The sequence below is a fragment of the Crinia signifera genome, chromosome 2, assembly GCF_055691185.1.
Source record: "Crinia signifera chromosome 2, ASM5569118v1, whole genome shotgun sequence".
Taxonomy (NCBI): Eukaryota; Metazoa; Chordata; class Amphibia; order Anura; family Myobatrachidae; genus Crinia; species Crinia signifera.
The window spans coordinates 195,069,488-195,085,663 of record NC_139218.1 but is presented as its reverse complement, the minus strand read 5'-3'; the positions used below and the strand labels follow the sequence as shown (position 1 = coordinate 195,085,663).

General features: G+C 44.2%; 1 protein-coding gene across 3 annotated transcripts in view; it reads right to left on the bottom strand.

Annotated features, from left to right (window-relative positions):
- AGO4 (argonaute RISC component 4) overlaps window positions 1-16,176 on the bottom strand; it is a 51,386-nt gene that overhangs the window by 16,827 nt on the left and 18,383 nt on the right. For all 3 annotated transcript variants that reach the window (XM_083173501.1, XM_083173502.1, XM_083173503.1), the window contains exons 2-8: window positions 12,845-13,013; window positions 12,611-12,731; window positions 11,845-12,026; window positions 9,983-10,119; window positions 7,922-8,056; window positions 7,741-7,828; window positions 148-295 (exon numbers count right to left, since the gene is read on the bottom strand). In XM_083173501.1, coding sequence (XP_083029627.1) covers window positions 148-295; window positions 7,741-7,828; window positions 7,922-8,056; window positions 9,983-10,119; window positions 11,845-12,026; window positions 12,611-12,731; window positions 12,845-13,013 — 980 coding nt within the window. The remainder of the gene's footprint in view (window positions 1-147; window positions 296-7,740; window positions 7,829-7,921; window positions 8,057-9,982; window positions 10,120-11,844; window positions 12,027-12,610; window positions 12,732-12,844; window positions 13,014-16,176) is intronic.

Here is a 16,176-nt window from a genome sequence, read left to right as displayed (position 1 = left end):
GCCGCTGTTATCCACTGATGACAGGGGGGGGCCTGCCAGCAGTGAACTGAACCCGCTAGCTATAAATCCGGTGGGCGTTTCACTGGCCGCATGTACAACATTTAATCATGTCAAACTAAAATTAAAAGGTTTTTGTATATCATTTACCTCAAGGGGCAGATATGTGTGTTTCTGCTCTTGACCGACTTGCAGACAAGGAAGGTGAGGATATTTTAACTGCAGGCTGTATTTCTGTTTGAAGTACTGGGCAACTGTGCACTCCATAGCCTGGCCATTCTCCAACTGCAGGGGAAATCTAGAAGTAAACAAATTATGTTAACTGACTAACCAGTAATTCAACAGTGAAAGGGTCTCAATGCCTAAACCAAAATAAAATAAGCTTTTGCTTGAGGTTTATAAGTTGAAATGTAAAATAGCAGTCCGCCACACTTCGTTAAGTAGCATTCCAACCAAAAACTGTAATTTTATTATTATAGAGGTAGTTGACAAACTCCTTCCGCAGTGAAAGCAGTCTCTGGCAGCAGATCTTTTCTGCAACAGTGGGAGGTCAGAGAGGGACAATACATTTATTTAGCCACTGAAAAATACTTCAAGCTAATTGATCCCACAGGGCTATTCAATTAGCCCCAGCTCTTAGCTGGGTTTTTTTTCTTCACCGCTAACTAGAGATGATAAAAAGTAAATAAATCATGGTTTCTGTGTTTTAACACTAATTAACAAGGCTGTCTGGAAGAAAAAAAACTGAGTGAAATTGAATAGCTATGGGTGTTAAAGCCAAGTGCTATATTCATTTGATAAATATCTGCTGTAATTTTCCACAGGCAATTACATTATCCCTTAACATAGATATGTAACAAATTTTGTTTTATGGTAAATAAATATATTTCAACTTATGTTGGCATATTATAAGCACACATTCACTGGAGACATATTTAGAACAATCACTGCCAACCAACAAAAACCATGAAAAACTTTTTGGCCTGTCAACCAATAGTGGCCATTAAAAAGACTGCTGACCTAATGATACACACCTATCGAACTGACAAATAAGATACAGTCAACCATGTGGAATAAGCTGCAACCAGTCGGGGCAGAAAGATCCACCACCAAAGAAGTGTGATTGTTAGTCAAATGTAGACATCTTGCCAAAGTCTGCATAGTAACTCATCAGAGCTGCTTGCGAAAGTCATATAGGGCAATTTCATAAATATCCATTACCTTGTCCACATAAATCCAAAATGGCCATAACATCCAAGAAGGCCTCACACTTAAGGGACCACAGTCTACTAGGCGAGTGAAGCTGAGGGGGATAGTTCAATGGAGTTCTGGGTCACGACCCGAGTAAAACATTTAAAAAAAAATCAGAGTGATATGACACCCTCAAGAAAGACAAACTTCCACATAAGCCAACAAATGTCCATCGAGAACAAGGGTTTAAATGAGACAAGAACAGTGCTAAGAGCAAAATCAAGTCCTGTGGAAGTTACTCATGGAGGACATGCAATAGGAAAGATTACCATAGGAACAGCGCAATCTGTCTCTGGAAGACAAACCCAACACCTCCAGATAGATTGAGACTAAAATTCAGACCAACCTGCTGGAAATAGGACTATCAAGAGTCTAAATGAAGTGGGGATTGAACCACTAGCTGAACATTGGGTTAAGAATGCCATTCAAACCTGGAGGCAAATTCTGACTGCCGACCTATGCTAATGACCTGTACATAGTATTCAGTTTAAACCGTATAATCCAAATGTCCACCTATATCCTTATACAAATTGTTATAATTTATACTAATTGCATATTTGCGGCTTGTATGTTAGAATCCCTGGCTATGTTACTTTAGTGTAGCTTAAGAATGTTACAATAATTTGTCTAAAGTAAAGCCATCTATTCCTCTGCTATTTTAGCAGGTGATATTTAGAGATTTATATTGTACGATTGTCAGAAATAAGGGGATTTTTGTAAGAATTTACCATTCAAATCCCTTTCTCTGAGTCATCATCCTGGTGACACAGCTCTACCATGGGATGTAGGAGGGTCCGCAGGAGCAAGGCACCTATGCTGACTTCTTTTGAGTGCAGGCTCCTCCTTTCTGCTGTACCATGGGACGTTCAAGAGCCGGTCCTTTGGGAGGGTATGCTCAGGCTTACAGTTCTCATTACTGCTTGCCCAAATGAAGCGTCCTCCGACGCGAATTCATGGAACCTATAGGATTTTGTAAAGGTATGAACAGAGGACCAGGTGGCAGCCCTGCACAACTGCTCCACTGTCTTAGGTACAACACTACCTTAGGTAGAAACTTAGGCACTATTCGCAGCACAGCCCTGTCTTCATGAAAAATCTAAAATGGAGCCTTGCAGGACAAGGCACCCAACTCCGAAACTCGCCTAGCCGAAGCTATAGCCAACTAAAAGGTAACTTTCCAAGATAGCAACTCAAAAGGAGGTTTCTGTAACACAACCAAAGAGAGGTCCCAAGGCACCACCGGCGGCATATATGGGGGATTGAGCCTCATGACTCCCTGTAAAAAGGTCTCAACTTCAGGTAACAGGGCTACCCTTTTATGAAAGAAAATGGATAATGCCGACAACTGTACCTTTAAAGACTGCAGACTAAGCCCTGCAGAGAATCCATCCTGGAGGAATTCTAACAGTCTAGATAATTTGAACCTAGAGGTGTGTGACCTCTGACGCTCACACCACCCGATATAGATCTTCTAGACACAAAGGTAATTTGAAGCTAACAGGCTTGCGAGCCCTGGGCATGGTCTGGATAACCGCTTCCGAAAATACCTTCTTCCTTAGTAGGGAGGTTTCAAAAGCCAGGCCGTCAAATTTAGACAAGCTAGGTCCAGGTGTAGAAAGGGTCCTTGTTTGAGCAAGTCTGGCCGAAGAGGTAGAGTCAAGAGGTCAAGAGTCTGTCGACAACCTCAGTATGTCTGAATACCACTATCTCCTGGGCCAGTCCGTGCAATCAGTATGACTTGTACCTCCTGCGTCCTCACTCTCTTCAGTACCGCAGAATCATAGGGAATGGGGGGGGGGGGGGGGTCCCTGGTCTGAGAGCAGAACCTTGGAACCTGACAGTTGTTCCTGGACACCATCAAATCGACCTCTGGGAGCCTCCAGAGTGACACTGAAAGACTTCCCGATGAAGCGCCCATCCTCCCTCCGACAGCTGTTACCTGCTGAGGAAATCCACCTCAACATTCTGGATCCCCGGAATGAATACAGCCGACAGAGCAGGAATGAACACCTCTGCCCACTGGAAGATCCGTTAGACTTCCTGCATTGCCATACTGCTGTGAGTCCCGCCCTGATGATTCAGGTAAGCCACAGCCGTGGCATTGTCCGACTGCATGCAGGCAGGTGATCCCTTCAGGAGATCCCCTGTCTGCAGAAAGGTGTTCCAAACCACCCGGAGCTCCAAGATGTTGATCGGCAGCCTGGACTCCTCATTGGACCATAGACCCTGCAACCTCAAGTGCAGAACTACCGCCCCCCAGCCTGAGACTGCCATCGGTCATGACAACCAACCAAACCCACGAGCGGAGGGAACGCCCCAGTTGCAGCGACTCCAGATCTGTCTACCAGATCAAGGACTCCCTCGTCTCTCGAGACAGTGACAGCCTTTCCTGTTTCATGGTCTTTGAATTTCCTGACCGACAAGAGAGAATGTTCCACTGAAAAGTTCTGGAGTGGAACCTTGCAAACTGCAACATCTCGCCCAGCAGTTTTACTCCCTGCCAAATCGTAGGGTTCAGGGACTGTAAGATCAAGAAAACCAATTGACGAATGTTCACTGCTTTGGATTCAAAAATCACCCCCAGAAACTGAAGGATCAGTGTGGGTGTTAGATGTGACTTTGGGGGGTTCAACAACCACCCATGTTCTTGGAAGAACCGTGTCGCAATGTCCAGATGTTCTTGTAATTTCTCCACTGACTCCGCCTTGAACAGGAAGTCGTCCAGGTATGGGATGATTACTGTCCCTTGTAGTCTGAGGGCCGCTGTTATGACAGCCATCACTTTCGTGAATAGCCTCGGCGCTTTGGCCAGGCCAAAATGAAGAGCCTGAAACTGGAGATGAGTCTCCTCTATCGTGAATCTCAGTAAGGACTGATGTTCCTTTAAGATAGGCACATGTAGATAAGCATCCTGGATGTCCCACTGATGTTAGAAATTCCCCCAACTCTATGCTTAACAGCACAGAACAAAGAGACTCCATACGAAAGTGGTCCACCCAAAGATGCAGATTTAAAGATTTAAAATTAAGAATGGGTCTGAAAGACCCATCTGGTTTGGGGACCAAAAAGAGAATTGAATAAAAACCTCGTTCTTCCTGAGGTACCGGGACCACCACTCCCTTCTCACGAAGGGACGTTATCGCTTTCCGCAGGCGATATCCTCCCGGTAAGGGTGTTGGAAGAAACCACTTTGGGGGGGACCGCCTGAGATTTATCCTGTAACCCTGCGAAATGATGGAAAGAACCCAAGGGTCCGTGAAGGAGTTGATCCACTGGTCCCGAAACTTTAGGAGACAACCCCCCACTCTGATTCCAGAATGGAGAGTCTCCGGCCCGTCATGTGGAGGACTTATCCTCACTTTTGGACAGGTGCTTCTTGGCAAAGGCCCCGAAACAGGATTGGGATGCCCTCCCCTTACCAGCCCCACTAAAACAGCCTAGCGGGAACACTACCAAGTACTCTAACACTTATGAAAGCAGATAGAAATAATCAATGTACTACTATACAGTTATATGCAAGGGGATGCAGTTAAAATCCCGGCGGTCGGGATCCCGGCGTTCAGAATCCCGACGCCGGAATCCCGACCGCCGAAATCCCGACACATTCTCCCTCCTGGGGTGTCCACGACACCCCTGGAGGGAGAATAAATTAGTGTGCCGAGCGTAGCGAGGCACCGGGCCCGCTGCGTGGCGAGCCCGCAAGGGGGGACGATCCACGTCCCTCCCCTTGTCGGGATTTTGGCTGTCGGGATTCCGGCGCCGGGATCCCGACCGCCGGGATTCAATACTGAATCCATATGCAAGTAATACACACAAGAACATTCAATGCAGTTTTAATAAGGAATAGTCAGTCAATGCTCAACAAGCTACCGTAATTGCATTACCTAACCCTAGGCGTACAGAGTCCATTGCCCATTCAGAGACCAGATGAGAGACAAAATGGCTGCTGAAAGTATTTGGTAGGCATGGGGAGAGACCCAGTGGTGAACGCCAGCATAGAGGGAAGACGCTTATGTGGCTAATGAGGACCTACCTCCAAATTATGCCATAGACCCCAGAGCAAATGGACACCTGTAATATAGTGCCCCATTGAATACTGGAGTTGGTGGGCTACTGTAGATGCAGACAACATGTTCTCCTGCACCAGCAGTGACAGCCCTACAAGGAGGGAGCCCCTAACCTGTCTGTTAACTCCCAGTGTGCGCTATGGAGCTCAGCCAAAAGACCCTGATCCATTGCCAGTGCTGCAGCCACCAGGGATGTGGGTTGGTGGAGTTCCATTGCGGGGCATCTTATACTAAGCCTAGGGCTGCTACTTATTACATAAATAAATAAATCAAACTCAAAAGAAAAAAAGATGTCTTACTGTGGCTGGGGTATAGAAGGAGAGGGAAGCAGGGCTACTGTGGGGGGAAAAAAGGCTAACTGTTTGGTGCCCAGACTCCTACACTAGCAATACCCAGCATAAAGCCTGTGGGAAGAAATGTAGGGGGGAAAAAGGGAGGAGGGCACTAAGGGTACTGTGTGAGGTAATGGTTAGGAGTCTCTTAGGTTTATTACCAGTTATTTATATAGTGCGCACATTGCTGGGAGCTAATAAACCAGTATAGTTTTTGTGGGATTGTGAGAGGAAGCTGGAGTACCTGGGGAAAACGCACAGAAGCACAGGGAAAAAATGTAAACTCCACACAGGGCCATGGTGGGAATTGAGCCAACCAAGTGAAGTGAGGTAGTAATGCTAAACATTACACTGTCCGTGCTCCATTACATTAAACTCTCTGGATTGCAACAATACACTAGGGCTGGGTAGTCTCACTGCCTCACAGTGAATCTGAATATTGGGAACTGCTGCACACTGTTCGGATGAGTAGCACCTATGGCTGATATGTAATTTTCTAATTTCTCTGAAGAGGGAAGAAAGTAGGACAAGCATTGCAAGGTACAGTATAGTACATAAATCGCAGAAGGATGTACATCAGGAATAGGTTAAACTGAGCCAGTCAAACCCATGAAGACAATGCAAACAGAACTCACTTTTATTGTACTGTAAATATTAGGCGTAAAGCCAGGTCCTACCCCTTGAATGGACTTGTGCATTATGTAGGTGAGCTTTTTGTGTCAACACATAGGCCAGATGTACGTAATTTCAAAAAGTGAAAGTGGAGAGGGATACACATCCAGTCAAACCTAGTCTGTAACATTGCAGTCTGGAGCCTATTGGCTGGTACTTTCCCTTCACAACTGTATCCCTTTTTAAAGCTTGGTGCATCTGGCCCTATAACCCCAGAGTTCATATCATTTACAGTCCATGTACCATAAACCTTAATAATGCATGCCTAAACTCAAAATGCTGACTCCACATCTAGCAGTAGAAGGGTATTCACAGTTCTATAAAGCATCTCAGAGTAATACCCCTTTTACACCGCCGAAAAATCCGGGTCAGCGGCGGGTCAGACCCGGATCCGCGGCGGTGTAAATGGGGGGTATCCGTTTCCATTTACACGGGTCCTCTACCCAGGTCCTGACCTGGGTAGAACACGGATAGGACCCGTGTAAATGTCGGTGTAAATGGTCCCGCTGCGGGTGCAGGCACCCGCAGCGGGTCCACAGCGTGCAGCGCTGGGGAAGATGTTCCCAGCTGCTGCGGGAGGAGGGGGGTCCCTGCGGCTGCTGAGGAGAGGGGGGTACCTGTCAGCCTGCTGTGCTGGGGGTACGGGGGTGCTAGGGGTGCTGGGGGTACCTGTCCTGCCTGCGGTCGGATCTCAGCGGAGAAGATGATGTGCGCCGCTGCTGTATCACCCCCCCCCCGCATCCGGCAGCCGGTCCCTGCGGCGTATGGAGTGTCAGTATCGGCGGTCCCTCCAGCGCATAGGAACTAGTACTAGTTCCCATGCGCCAGAGGGACCCCCGCCACTGACACTCCATACGCCGCACGCCGCAGGGACCGTCTGCCGGGGAGGGGGGGGGGTGGTACAGCAACGGCGCACATCATCTTCTCCGCTGAGATCCGACCGCAGACAGGACAGGTACCTTCAGCACCCCTTGCACCCCCCAGCACCCCGGTACCCCCAGGTACACCAAGCACAGCAGGCAGGACAGGTACCCTCCGGCACCCCCAGCACCTTAAAAAAAAAACAAAAAAAACACTTAACCTGGGTCAGCCCTGATATATATATATATATATATATATATATATATATATATATATATATATATATATATTATATTTCTATATAAATATATATATATATATATATATATATATATTATATATATATATATATTTCTATAAATATATATATAAAATATTATTTAAGGCAGGGCTGACCCAGGTTCAGTGTAAATGGTGCAGACCCAGGTCCGACCCAGGTCAAAGTGCTGTGTAAATGGGGTATAAAGCAGGGTCAGACCCTGGATACTCCAGCATTCAAAGACCAGGGTCCGACCAGGGTTTTTGGTGTAAAAGGGGTATAAAACACATGAAAGTCTTACGTCTGGTGGCTTGCAGGTCTCCTGGTAACATTACACACTCTATACTTCCGCTTCATCTGACCGCAATGTGTGACCTCTACTTTTAAACCTGGAAAACATAGATCCACGTCTCAAAGTTGGTGACTAGTATTGCAAACAGGGGGGGGGGGGGGGGGGTTAAAAGGGAAACAAGACAAATTACCTCTTATTTCTTTGGTGAATTTAACACGCTGAGAATCAGTCAGTGGTTTGGTCTGTTCATTGATATTCTGTACATCAAGCACTTCACACATGAACTCTATGACTGGTTGAGCACGGTAAAAAGCAGTTGCAGAAACTAAATAAATAAAAGGGAAAAAAAGTAATAAAAAAGTTTCATAGTCATGCACAATGGAGTTTGGTTATGGCCAGTCAGCGAGCACCTCAATATTACATCTACCATTAACATAAAAAAACCTGTTACAACAAAAGTTTCAGCAGAACTCATGCCAAGCAAAACAGCTGCAGCTAAATATATTTTATCTAAATCTAGTCTATTTGGGAGCAATATGCCCGAAAAGTGCCAGAACATACATATGAATTTGGCCCCATAAAGTGATGGGTGATCAATCAACCTAGAATAATAGAATCGTCCACTTTATGCGATTTTCAGCAAATGGTAGGCATTATAGACATAGCAGAAAGAAGCACTTTTAATCAAACACTGACTATCAGTTACCCTTGTGATTTTAACAGAGAAATGAAACTGGATCTATTCATAATGTAAACTACGACCAAAGAAATGTGAGGCAGCAATGATAACCACTGTGCTACCCCATGCTACATTAGAAATCACAGGAGTTGTCAGCATAGGGAAGCACAAGTTTTTAACCACTTTAAAACAAAAAAATAAATAAAAACACACCACACAGAAATGCAAAGTGCCTAACATGGAACAAAGTCAAGACTAGTTTTTCCACATTTTTAGGATTTCAAATTGTATTAGACTTTACCACATGGACCCCCAATTAGTGTACTGCATACCCTAGCTTAATTTGCCATGAATCAGATGGTGCGCTCGTCTCCCTTTACAATTGCCAATGGTAGTCCATGTGAATTAGTTAAGTTCCAACAATTTAAAAAAAAATAAGAAAAATAAATTGTGTATTCCCTATATCCTTGGTCCAGGAGCACCACCAGTATTAACTATATCGACAGTGCTGCAATTCACATAGTGTATTACCCAGCTTACCAGTAGTGGCACTGGGACGGCCTGCATATAGATATTTCTAGGATTATATAGACTACTAACCATTTGGGGTTAGTTTATGAATAAAGTTTGACTCTATGGGCTAAATTCATTTAGAAAGGTGTTGTAGTCATTAATGGCATGGAAATGGAGCCAACTGCATTCACCACTTTTGGTAGCCATTGTTTAAAAATTGTTGGAAATTCAATTATTGTTCAACATCTTACAGTAATGCTAGATGACGCACTATGAACCAACCCTACACCTCTATTTAAAAACAAAAATATTTTAAGGAGTTTTACAAATGCAGTGAAACTAAACCATGCATAATAGTGGAAAGTGTACGGTCTCCTAAACTAAACCTTTCTGAGCAGCTCAGCTATACCTAAACCTGGGTGACGTGCTGTACAGGATATTCTATATCCACTTGTTCACATGACTGCAGAATGTTATCCAAGTCAATGAATTGTGACAAAACTCACAAACAGCTGCAACTTCACTATGCTTATCAATATACAGCCATGTAAAACCATCAAATGAAATGTTCTGGACTTTCCGCAACACACAATCTAATATAAAAGTAAAAAATCATGATCCCTGGAGCTCCTTCCTCCTGGAGAACTGCTATATTAAGAAATCATACATGTATTAGATGCTAGGTGAGATTTAATAGGATGAGAGATTCAGAAAGTGAGAGATGGGGTAAGAAATCTCTAGTTTTTTTAAAGCGGCAATCATTTACACGGCAAAACCAGTTTGATGTGGAAGTGTAAATGATTGCCGCTTTAAAAAAACTGGAGATGTCTTACCCCATCTCTCACTCTGAATCTTTCATCCTATTAAATCTCACCCGCGATGTCTGCCTCAAAAACAACTCCTTGCTCATCTGCATTTCATTGCTCATCTCTTTTGGAAATGAGAAATCTGAAAGCAAAACTGTGCAACCGGCAGATAAAACATTTCCTAAAGTTGCTTGTTTTTGGTTTTTAAACTTTATCCAGAAATTGGTAGAACAGCAGCACCTCATGTACTTACCATCAATGTTAAGCATCATGTTCCACATTGCTGGACGCACAGATTGATGAAAGCCAAACCAAACCTCACGACCTCCGCCCAATGGGTGATAGTAACCCTCAGGTGGTGAAAAGAAGGATCGCCCAACTGGAGTGTACCTGCGGAAATTAAACAGTAATTCTTAATTAACAATTCCTTTTATTCTGAACAGTCCATGATAGCCATTACAATGTATAGATTCCCATGTATAGATTCCCATCTACAATAGATTGAGACCGGTGGACTAATGCAGGGTACACACCACGACGACCAGCTCACGATGCACATCGTGAGGGGGTCGTCAGTGTCTCGTCTGACCCACTCACGGTGACGAGGGGGGCACGACCTGCTCACGATGTGCACCGCACGACCCGCACTAGGCTGTATGGTCGTCATTCAGATCCTACCTGCGGCAGTTAGGATCTCAATAACGACCGACCGACCGACCCGCGGGACCGCGCATCGGATCGGTATCGGTCCACACCAGGACAGAAAAGGTCCCAATTACCACACAATCTACATCCAATTGGATCTAGATTGAGGGGATCGGGCCCTAGTCGTCCTGGTGTGTACCCAGCATAACATTCCCTACTCTGCCTCCACCAAGTGGTCTCTGGGAAATATTTTCCATCTGTAATCATGGAATCCATACTTAGAATTGCTACTTTCTCCTTGAATACTCCAAACGCAGGCATTACAATGGGAAGTATCCATGTAACAAAACATTACAGGGAGGCCAGCACAGCGCACACACTATACCAGCTCACCTGACATAGCTTCTATAAGCAGATCGGAAGCAGAAGCTGTGAATGGAATGCTGGAGATCAGGTAAGCTGCTTTCTGAATATATACCCAATTACATTTCACCAGGGAACAGTTTAATACACTGCAAGAAGACATAGCTGTCCACAAGACAGAGGAACAGTCTCTCCATTCTCTTTTCCACAACAGTTCTCCCTAGTCTCCACTTCACACGTTAGGACACAGAGCAGCCATCTTAGCTCAATGTCGGTCTGCCTGCTAAGTGTGCTTGGAACCACCTTTCATTTACACCTGCATGATTATTTCTTGAATACCTCTAGAAATTGACTCAAGCATGGCATGACAAATTCTTTTGGAATCAAACTTTTTTTTTTATTGAATACCCTTAAAAAGTCAGTTTCTTCCCTCCACTGAGTTTTCTATGGGTACTTGTTTCCTAGCATGGCGCCCACGATTTTGATCGTAGTACATCGTATACAATCGCATCGCATGCAATATAGCGGAATGCAATTTTTAATTGTACAAGCACCCTGATGGGTGCATTCAATGTTAAATGTACCCCCATTGGCAACGCCCCCCCCACTATTAACGCCAACCCAAAGCATGGCGAGCCCGCGAGGGGTGGCGGTACGCGTCCTCCGACCTTTTCATACCCCCCACTATCCACGTCGGCGTGGAGTTGATTTTAGAGATAGTGTGGCGAGCGCAGCGAGCCCCGCGAGGGTACACAGATTACTTTACATATATTCCGCGTCCTCTCGCCACGCTACGGGCTCGGTGGCTTGCCACACTTTCTAAAATTAACTCCACGCCGACGTGGATAGTGGGAATATGAAAAAGTCGGAAGACGCGTACCGCTGCCCCTCACGGGCTCGCTGCTCTCACCACGCTTCGGGTTGACGTTGATAGTGGGGGTGGCGTTGACAAATAAAATTAAAAAATACATACGGTGCACACTTTATCACAAGCATTACAAAAAAACAATACTTAATATGGATTTCACTTTGAAGATCTACAATTAGATCCATCACTAAAATACAGAGCTAGATAACCTGTGACTGCCTAAGGTTATATTACAATACCTCATAGATGGCAGGTGACGGGTGATGACATCAAGAGCCTGCACAGAGTCTTCAGGAACCTCACTCAGATGTCCTGCTAATGCTTCCAAAAGAAGCTGCAGACTCACAACTGATACCCATTGAATGGTCACTTTGAAAGTCTGGTCTTTGCCCTCGCCTGGAAGGGTGACTTCCAGATCAACCTGCAGAAAGAAGGTCATGTAATTAAATTAACATGTCATGTGCAATGCAAATTAACATTTCTAGTCACAGCATTAAGATATGAAAATATAAATCATGTCACAGCTGAGAAGTTTCAGTGAGTTTATCACACATTACTTAATTATTCCTAAATACACTACAAGCTTGATAACAACCTTTTACAGATCAGTGAAAATACATCTTTTTTTCATACTCTATGGCAGTGATTTTCAAACTTTGTAGCTTGCGGCACACTAAATAATATTTTAAAATTGCTAAGGCACACCATGAGATCCCCACAGGAAAAAAACATTGGGCCCCATATAAAAACAATCACACTGGTAAAAATAAAATACATTGTCCCGTTACATGAAAAGAAGAGACCAGTAAATAACAGTTGAACTGGTGGTAGCTGTAAACTGGTTTGGGCATCTCTAGATCTGGGGGCACACTTGAGTACAGCTCAAGGCATACTAGTGTGCCGCAGCACAGTGGTTAAAAAACACTGCTCTATGGGGAGAATTCAATGGTTTGGAGCAACTGAAGTTCCATTAGTCCAAAAATGTAACTTAATACTTAAACTCACCCTGTCCCTCCCAATTGGCAGCGGATGTGCAGTGTACATATTCCTTTTTCCATCATATCCTGGCTGGCGGTCCCCAAATATTTGCATCTTGAAATGACGCACCATTGTGTCAACCACCTCCCTAAACAATACCAGATTAAAAAATAAATAAAAAATATATAATAATTACAACTCTGTGCAGAAAATTCCATAAGATATCGTTTGCTTTGCATTACTTCTTAACAGTCACCTCACCTGTTGACTCTTCTGGGCCTTTTCTCAGGCTTAATGTCCACATCATAATGATAGACATCAATCTTCGGTATTTGCACCTGGAAGTGGTTGGCCAAAAGTCTAATTGGTTTCCCTAGTGTTCCCAAGCCAGGACGCCGCGGAGGTTGGAAGAGGTTGGTCGGTGGAGGACCTAAGGATAAATGAAATTGTACGGTCATTGCTAAGAGTGGCAGATTTTTTTTTTTTTTATCTTTAACGCATTTACTTTAATGCAACTTCCATAAAAAGTGAACTACTCAATACCAACAGCCAGTCTTTCATTGTAGAGTTATGTCATATTTACTGTACACACCAGAAATTTAAATTACAGAAATATAGTGTCCTGGATGCATTCAAGTGTTTAAGCATGGATCTAAAGGCGGCAACTACTAACTTACAATAGTTACTTTATTTCCAGCAATTCACTTGCAGGATTCTGTGCACCATGTATTTAGAGAAGGGGAGGGGACCCATTATTGCAGGTGTTCTATTGTCCTTTATTCCTTTGACAAATGTATGTTGCCATGCCTCCTAGTTTTCTAACACCAAGCACTAGGTCAGTTAAGTAGTCAGAATTAGGATTCCAGTGAGAGAATGAATACAGGTATGTGTAATTATGTGTCAGGTACATGTTATTACAAAGGGCAGTACGGACAGTGTAATGGTTAGCATTACTGCCTCACAGCATTGAGGTCATGGATTTGATTCCCAAAATGGCTGTAACTGTGCAGAGTTTGTATATGCTCCCCGTGCTTGCGTGAGTTTCCAGGTACTCCACTTTTCTCGCACAATCTAAAAATATACTGGTAGGTTAATTGACTCCCAACAAAATTAACCCTTGAATGTGTGCGTGTACATGTGGTAGGGAATATAGATTGTAAGCTCTACTGGGGCAGGGACTGATGTGAATGTTCAACTATACTCTAACTTTTACAACTATGTAATGCGCTGCGGAATGTGTGTGTGCTATATATGAAACTTAAGAAATAAATAAGGGGCACAAGATAAAACACCCCTTTAAAAGTGCAACATGTAGACTTCTATATTTGAGGACCGCAATAGGTTTCAAATTCAGTCACTTGAACCTATTCACTCCTATCATAAATTCCGATAACAGAGACCACAGACATCTGCTGTTCCAATCCTGCTATGGAACAGTTCAAAACATAGGGGATTTACATATTATAAAGGACATTTTTTTCTGCTACACACCAAGAAATTCCCTTTCCAATGAAGCCATCTGTAGACATACAAACCTGACATCACAGGCTAAAAAAAAAATCAAATAAAAGATGACAAAAAAACAAAAACAGGCTGTAAAGTTTAAAAATGCATATCAATGTCACAGGCAGGGCTGAACAAATCCCATTCACCAGGTTACTATGGAGACTAAGAAATGCACCCTGGCAGCCAAGCATGTACCATACCAATGCAGCTGGAAACTATAAGTACCAGTCCCATGGAACCATAATACTGTTCTATTACAGCAAAATGAAACAATTGGAACTGTCTGGAAGGTAAACCCCAGCAGACACAATTTGTGATTTATGGCACTTGCACATTCTGTGGAAGCAATAGGCTTGAGTGTGGTTTGTGGGGTTCCAGGCTGTAGGATCTAATTATGGCCCCTGTATTCTGCATTCTAGCACCCTGCACCTGTCAACTTGTGCTTCTCCTATTACCAACCTGTGTGTTGCTCGCCGCTCTCTCCTGTAGTACTTTTAGCACATTCTAGTCTGTATTTCAGCACTGAGGTACATCCCAAAGTGTGCTACAAGTACCAGCGCAGAGTGACACCCCCAGTCAGCACAGGAACTGTTGTGACAACTTCAGGGCACTAGAATTAACACCTAAGTAGCAAGTAGACACTCTGGGGCAGATTTAATAAACTCTGTGAAATTATAAAGTGTTTGGTTTTTATCACCGGCCAATCAACTCCTAACTGTGAATATAAAGGCTTGGTTTGAAAAGTGACAGGTAGGAGATGATTGGCCGGTGATAAAAACCACTTTTATCACTTCACCAAGCTTGATAAATCTACCCCTCTATTCTTGAAGTTGCCTCATTGGAAGTCGAAAAAATGGTCTGAGCAACTGCAACGGTCTTGTGGTTTGATCCAGATATACCTACAAAAAGTGGTCCAACACTGAACCATCAGTGACAGTCTTGGGCATCCAAGGCTCACTGATTCACATGGAATGTTAGTTAGCCAGTCTTGTATGACCGCACAGAAGAGCTAGTGTAGCAGAAACTGCTGAAAGTTAATGCTGGCTATGATCGAAAGCTGTCAAAACACCAAGTGCAAACAGCTTGCGGGCTATGGTGCTGAGTATGCTGCTGAGCCCTGCCTACCACCTACAATAGGCAAATAAGCACAAGAACTGGACCATAGAGTAATTGAAGTGGCCTGGTCTGATGAATCACGTTTTTCTTTATTTCATGTAGATGGACGGTTGTGTCATTCACCTGGTTAAGAATGAAAGCCAGCAAAGGTAGTGTGAAGCAATTTCCTGCTGTAAAACCTTGGATCCTGACATTCACGTGGATGTTACTGCAACACGTACCATCTACTTAAACACTGTTGCACCCAAAGTATACCTCTTCATGACAGAGTTATTCCCTAATGGCAGCCTTTTTCAGTAGGATAATGCCCCCTGCCACACTGCGGTCGATGTAATACGATGCGCAGTGAATAGCACCAGGAGGGAGCTCCCGCAGCTACAGTAACTCAGGCTAGTGGATTCATGCTCGCACCATACAAGCGTGAGAAGAAATCCAGCAAAAAAACTTTGGCGGTGATGCTGCCCTAGCATGGACAACAGCATCACCACGGAGCACTGCAGCTGGAAAATACAGATACTCGCAACTAAACACCCACGAGTACCGGCATTCTCCAACTTAGCAGCGCACCAATTACAATGGCTCCAGGCGCTCCCTCCCGACACTATTCACTGCGCACCATATTGAATTGACCCCATTGTTCAGGAATGGTTTAAGGCTGGGGTAGCCAACCCCAGTCCTCGAGAGCTATCAACAGTGCATGTTTTGCAGGTCTCCTCACAGAATCACAAGTGACCTAATTAGCTCCATCTGTGGATCTTTTAAAATGTGTCAGTGATTAATGAGTGCAGCTGTGCAGCAGCTAGGTTGCCTGGAAAATGTGAACTGTTGGTAGCTCCCGAGGGCTAGGGTTGGCTACCACTGGTTTAAGGTATACAACATGGTTCAAGGTATTGCCTTGGCCTTCAAATTCACCAGATCTCAATGAAGCATCTGTGGGATGTGTTGTAAAAACAAGTCCAAGCCACACAGAC